The sequence below is a fragment of the Artemia sp. Qi Xiang Cuo genome, unplaced genomic scaffold (genome assembly GCF_049724085.1).
Source record: "Artemia sp. Qi Xiang Cuo unplaced genomic scaffold, ASM4972408v1 HiC_scaffold_231, whole genome shotgun sequence".
NCBI lineage: Eukaryota > Metazoa > Arthropoda > Branchiopoda > Anostraca > Artemiidae > Artemia > Artemia sp. Qi Xiang Cuo.
The window spans coordinates 1-6,617 of NW_028297640.1; the positions used below are offsets into that span (position 1 = coordinate 1).

Here is a 6,617-nt window from a genome sequence, read left to right on the forward strand (position 1 = left end):
TATAATAATATATATATAATTAGCGTAATTATTTTTCACAATTATCATAATTAATTGGATCATTCTAACTTAGCAATTAACAAAGAAATAAAAAAAAATGCACCTGAAAAAATCAGTACTTTCATCAGCCTTGTGCAAAAATCCTTCTCCCAAATTTTTCATTTCCCCTCGTCCAAAGAAAAGAATCTTGGGTACGCACCTGTAAGAAAACAGACGAAATTGTAGTATTTCAGAAGAAAAAAAGAGACAACAGACTCAAGAATCATGCAACTCCTCCCTCCCCATGCGCATGCCTGTTTCCCAGTGTATTGGTAAAGCATTGTTTCCAGGTTGTTGCAATTCTAAAATATAATACCTTGACCTCTCCAAGGGTGGCACCTGGAGATTTGCTTCCTCTGTTTGATAATGACGTAGATATATAATTTTCAAGTCCAGATTTCTGGTTTAGATATCTCGCTGCCATTGATGGTTGATGAAACTCATCTACAAATAAAAGCATCTCAGATGAAATCACTTTACACAAGTTAAAAAGGAAAAATTAAAGAAAAGAGAACACATTTGACATTTTTAACCAAATGGATCTTTTACTGCTGCCGCTCTAAACTAATGTAGTGTTTACACACTGAGTTACACACTCTCTCTCTCATTTTGCCTTCTCCCTTCCCCAGTATCTCAAGCTGTTTTCTTGTCAGTCATGCGAAAGAAGTTTTTCGAAGCGGTTTCTAGTTCTTCCTTGTGCTTTGTTACTACGCTTGATGTCTGCTAAACGGAAAAGAGTCGTGTTTCTACTAAAAGGCACTTATAAAATTTTTAAGAAAAAAAAATTGAAATCGACATCTAGAAAAAACAGTTGTGTCTTGAGTATACTACTGCTAAGAAATCACCGAAGCACCAAGCCACCTAAGGCCAACACAGTTACGCACGCTCCTCCTTCATCCCAATATATTCAAAACCTCTTTACAGCTTCCCAGGAAATTCTCATTTCCCTTAAATCTTTTTATGATGTCCTCCCACCCAAAACGAGGACGACCTGCTTTCTGCTTAGCCCTAGAAGGTTGGCCGAAAAGGACAACCTTTGGCAATCTGTCTTCCTTCATCCACAAAACTTACCCTAGTCATCTCAACCTTTCTTTCATTATAGCCCTAAAGAGCGATATAAAACCACATTTCCCACCTGATCAATCTTTTCGTTACCAAACGTCACCTTTTCATCTTCACTTATTCATAGCCTTAGTGACTTAGTTTTCTTGACATTAATTTTCAAACCTATTCTACCGCCCTGAACTCGCAAAACCACTAAAAGTTCATTCATTTTACTTAATATTTCATAAACTCACTCTTATCACATTTTTTTATATAGAGTGATTCCTAGCTGCTGACCATATTCCCAAATACTCTTGAAATCCTGGCTGCTGCATTTTCAATACCGTACGTCAAACTAAATTTGTGGTCTTATCACTATTATCCTCCCCACCCTCCTCCCAAATTTTTCATATCCCCTCGTCCAAAGAAAAGAATCTTGGGTACGCACCTGTAAGAAAACAGAAGAAATTGTAGTATTTCAGAAGAAAAAAAGAGACAACAGACTCAAGAATCATGCAACTTCTCCCTCCCCATGCGCATGCCTGTTTCCCAGTGTATTGGTAAAGCATTGTTTCCAGGTTGTTGCAATTCTAAAATATAATACCTTGACCTCTCCAAGGGTGGCAACTGGAGATTTGCTTCCTCTGTTTGAAAATGACATATAATTTTCAAGCCCAGATTTCTGGTTTAGATATCTCGCTGCCATTGATGGTTGATGAAACTCATCTACAAATAAAAGCATCTCAGATGAAATCACTTTACACAAGTTAAAAAGGAAAAATTAAAGAAAAGAGAACACATTTAACGTTTTTAACCGATAGGATCTTTCACTGCTACCGCTCTAAAATAATGTAGTGTTTACACACTGAGTGTAAAAACATTCTAATGACGCCACATCAATCAGTCACAGATCTGACGTAATAATTAATTTCGATTTATTTTTGTTTTGATGAAATTCGATATTCCTTAATTTTCTTTCCAATTAATAAATTTTTTAATTTAAATGAAAACAAGGCATTTATTGGACGAAGGAGAAAGCGTCTTAAGCAAGCTGGAATCAGTTTGCTACCTTCCCTAAAAAGGGCAAATTTTTCCCCTACACATTGATAACTACATCGTGTCCCTTCCCACCCTATATTCATGTGAATTAACTAAACGTTGAGGAAATGGGGAGGAGAGGAGATAAAGATTTAAACTAGGAGCTATTCTGGAAAATAACACGTGGAAACTTTCTTAATACAAATGAATTCAAATTTTGTTAAAATACTATTTACTTTACGAAACATAAATTAGACTAGCACTCATATTTTATTTACGATAAATAGGCTTTAATTTGTTTAGGGAAAGCAAGGGTTGGGCTTGACCCCCTAACACTTAAAACTTCCTTGAATATCTGGGCACTTCCTAATCAATTTATGTAGCCTTTTTTTATATACATGTTACCATCTCCCTTCCCAGGCAAAGAAATTAATTTATTATTTATAAAAAAATTAATTTATTATTTATGATTTTTTTTTTTTTTTCAATGTCATGCTGTCAACAAATACATTCTCAATGCAAATAAAACAGTGGTCATCAAACAATTAACCATCAGTAAAATAAACAATCTTTCTTTTTACCGATGGTTTATTGTGGTGACTACAGGCATCTACATTGCTACCATATTGGAGGGCAGCCTATCAAGGCCTGAAAAAAAGAAAAATAGCCCATTAGATAGTTTTGCTCGATACAATGTGAAAAACTGGCGATCGAACGAACCCTACTGACAGAGTAACTGTGCAACTTTATAAACCCAATTGACTGAATAATATACAGTAAGAAATGGTGAAGATGCAATTTAGATCCCCCTCATTAAAACAACTTATTTCTAACTTGTATTATTTAGTCAATTGAGGTGTAAAGGTGCACAGACTGTCTATTAGAAGCAGATTATAAACAAGTCACATCTTGCTGTACATCCCAGTCCCATTGTAGGGCCTCTGCACCTTATACTATAGGGGAAACTAAACTGCACCTTTCCTGTAAGAAATAAGTTGTTTTTATTATGGGGAACTAATCTGCAGCTTTACTCTAGACAGGAGCTTGGCTCCCTTTAGGCTTGGATTGCCTCAACCTGCAATGTCAAGAGATCATATAATAACCCAATGGCTTCAAGTTTTACCATCTGCCAAGAATATATCATAGCCTTGATAATCCTCTGTTACTTGAATAAGGGATCCCAATGAACAAACTTCATGGGCTGTAAATTGAATTGAATTGAAATGGATGGTTCCTCCTCTCTTCCTGCAAGGACTCAGGAGGCTTCTTGTAATCACTATACTACTTGGTTTATATAAGATGTATCCCATTAATATCCTTTATAAACTTGCATATCAACTTGAGTCCATCAGCACAATCATTGTTCAATCCTGCTCCACTTAGTATGTCACTACTCTGTCGAATTTTTTTTTCTCTGCTAACCTGTCTATTATTCTTCCTCCTGTCTTCTGTTCCAGCGCATTCGAATAACAGATGTTCTACCGTTTCCTCATTTCCACAAAGGGCACATCTCGGATCTTCCTTATAGAAACGGGCTCTATATTTCTGAATTCCTGCATGACCTGACCTTAGTCTGAATATTACCATGGCTTCAGACTTACTTAGCGGTCCATATATTTTCTTTTCAAATTGCCTTTCTTTCTTTTGTGTAGCTAACATATTTGCTGAGAACACACGGCTGTCCTCAAATGTCTTTATTCTCAATTTCTTTATCACTTCTCCAATTTGATTAACCATCCTGGGCGTGATATCTCCAAATGTTTGCCCATCTTCTGTGGATGCTTGTTTTGCTGCAGTGTCAGCCATTTCATTTCCATTAATGTTTGCATGCCCTGGTACCCAATCCAATGTGATGGTTACTCTCTTTTTCAGTAGTTTCTGTAACTCCTCATGGCAAAAGATCACTTCAGGAGCTACTTTATTTGCTAGATAAATATTCTTGATTGCCTCCAAACAACTTTTTGAATCCGAAAAAATTATATATTTTTCACCTGTGTGTCCCAAATCTATTATGTATTTCACTGCTTTGGCTATTGCAACTACTTCTGCCTGAAAAACTGCAGTTACATCGCTTAATTTCAACAGTTTAACTATATTCTTGAAGGGACTTACAAAAGCCGTCCCCGCTCTATTATCCACTTTGGATGCATCTGTGAAGATATCCACAGTGTCAAGATATTGCATTTCTTTGCTCGTCTGGAGTAATTGATCATCATCTAGATTATCACCCTTTCCAAATTAAGTATTGCAATGATATGGTATGGATTTCCACTGAGGAGCTATTAACATATTGGACACTCTCAAAATTGATGTTAACTGACAATCCATTTGAAACTCTTCAATTCTCTTCTTTGCCCTCACACTAACGAATAGTTTTTTCCATGAATATTACCCCCGTCCCTCTTTGAGAAGTTTTGATTTAATTGGATTTAACCGGTCAGATATCCATGTCTTCTGTAAGAACTTTAATGTTGCTATGTCTCCCCTGCTACCTAGCTTCTCAATCCCACTTTCTGATTCGAGAAAGCTTCGTGGAGTTGTCTTTCTTTCTCCAAAAGCTGTCCTTAAGCACTGTATTGAATAGTTTTCAGTTCCTCTAGCAAGGACTTAGACGCTGCCATGTCAATTATTACTTCATATTCAAATTTTTCTCTTATGTATTTTATATAAAATTCCTTAAAAAAATCAGGCTTAGGGCCAAAATTAGCTCCACATAGCATTTTCATAAAATTTAATCTTGTAGCACATGTTTTCTTTAACTGTCTTACATGAACTTTAAACGTCAGCTTTCTATCAATGGAAATTCCAAGCCATTTAAATTGGTTCACGGATTCAGTTTGTTTCCCATTTAGAAAGAGACAAAGATCAGAATACTTTTTTGTTCGAATGATTACCATTGCTTTGGTTTTCTCCACCGAAAACTTCACACGATTCTCCATAGCCCACGTTTCCATCAACTTTATTTCCTCCTGCGCCACTCGTTGCCCCTCCTCAACACTGTCACACACTATCTACTTTGCATTATCATCAGCAAAAATCCCAGCTCTCTCCTCTCCTGTATCCAGTGGTATATCAAATTCACATATATTGTAAAAATCTGGCCCCAATAAGGAGCCTTGTGGTACTCCACGTTTTCTCAGGACCTTTCTTTCCGAATATCCTTTACCCGCTTTTACTGTCACTTCTCGTTCACGTAATTAATCATAAGAAAATCTTAATAAACATCCTCTAACTTTTGCTGCAATCACTCCTTCTAGTATATGTCGATGAACCACACTATCAAAAGCACTACTCACATCAAAGAAAACTGCTAAACAGATTTTTCTATTTTCCAAACAATATACTGCATCATTTACAAATATTTGCAACACTTCTATAGTAGATCTGTTCTTTCTAAACCCACATTGAACATATTTCAAAGTGTTTGTTCTTTCCACTTTCCATGTAAGCCTATCCTTAACCATTCTTTCATAAACTTTTCCTAACACAGGTAGTAGAGTAATCATCCTAAAGTTTTCCATTTTTGAATTATCTTTGCCTTGTTTAGGAGTCATAGTTACTACCCCATCCTTCCATATTTATGGAAATTTCCCGTCTTCCCAGGCTTTGTTAATAATTTCTAACAATGTTTTTATCCATTTGTCACTTAAATGTTTGACATACTGTGGGTAAATCATGTATAAACCTGGTGGTTTTAATGGTAATTTTTAAATCCCATTCTTTAATTCCTCTACCGTAAAATATCTGTTAAAATCCATATCATTTTCTATATTAGAGAGTCTTATTACCTTAGCAATGTAAGTTTTTCATCATCCTTAAAATCGTCTGGTCTTCCAATCACTGACTCTACAAAATCTACTGCTTTATTCGCGTTTTCTGGTTCTTCCACTAAATCCGATCCGTTAACAGTCAAGGGTGGGCTACCATTTTCATCTTTCTTCCCTGTAATCAATTTTTTTACTGTTTTGTACACTCTTCTTGCAGGCTGTCTAAAATCCAACTTCTCCACGAATTCTTGGTACGAAATTTTCTTTGCTTCTACTGTTTGGCGCCTAAAGACTGCATATCTTCTTTGACACATTAAAAAATTTTCAAAGTTTGGAAGCTGATTGTACCTTCTTCTTGCCTCTATTAGCTTTTTCTTTGCTACTGTACATTCATTGTTCCACCAAACACTCAGTTTGCGGTGAATAGGACCTCCTTTACTTTTTGGAGCCAGTTCTTGTGCTATTTCTAAGAGTGAATTTTCAAATACATCTATCTTTTCATCGACATCTTCACAACCATTCACCTGTGACTGAACGTCTGTTTCTTGTAATTTATTTGTAAAATCTTCACAGTTAATCTTCTTTAAATTCACTTTGATAGTTTCTTCATGATTTTTGCATACACTATTATCTTGAGAAATCTCTACCATAATGGCAAAATGATCACTATATAGAGTGGATTCCCTGTCACTTGTTACTGATACTTTTGGTGCCAATGAAGCTGATCCT

At 35.9% G+C, this 6,617-nt stretch overlaps 1 protein-coding gene and 1 long non-coding RNA gene across 2 annotated transcripts; both read right to left on the bottom strand.

Moving 5' to 3' along the window:
- Positions 1-98: 98 nt before the first annotated feature.
- LOC148938856 (uncharacterized) lies at positions 99-2,201 on the bottom strand. The gene is made up of 3 exons (XR_016143608.1): positions 1,688-2,201; positions 356-483; positions 99-199 (listed from the first exon to the last, which is right to left on the bottom strand). It is a non-coding gene; the product is annotated as an uncharacterized LOC148938856 (long non-coding RNA).
- Positions 2,202-3,411: 1,210 nt separating this feature from the next.
- Positions 3,412-4,305, bottom strand: LOC148938857 (uncharacterized). Its single transcript, XM_089107489.1, has one exon. The coding sequence runs from the start codon at positions 4,303-4,305 to the stop codon at positions 3,412-3,414; it is 894 nt and encodes a 297-aa protein (XP_088963615.1).
- Between the last annotated feature and the right edge of the window lie 2,312 nt (positions 4,306-6,617).

Bases quoted from the DNA above. Each gene is read 5' to 3' on its own strand.
- LOC148938857 (XM_089107489.1), bottom strand. From the start codon at position 4,305: ATGCAATATCTTGACACTGTGGATATCTTCACAGATGCATCCAAAGTG.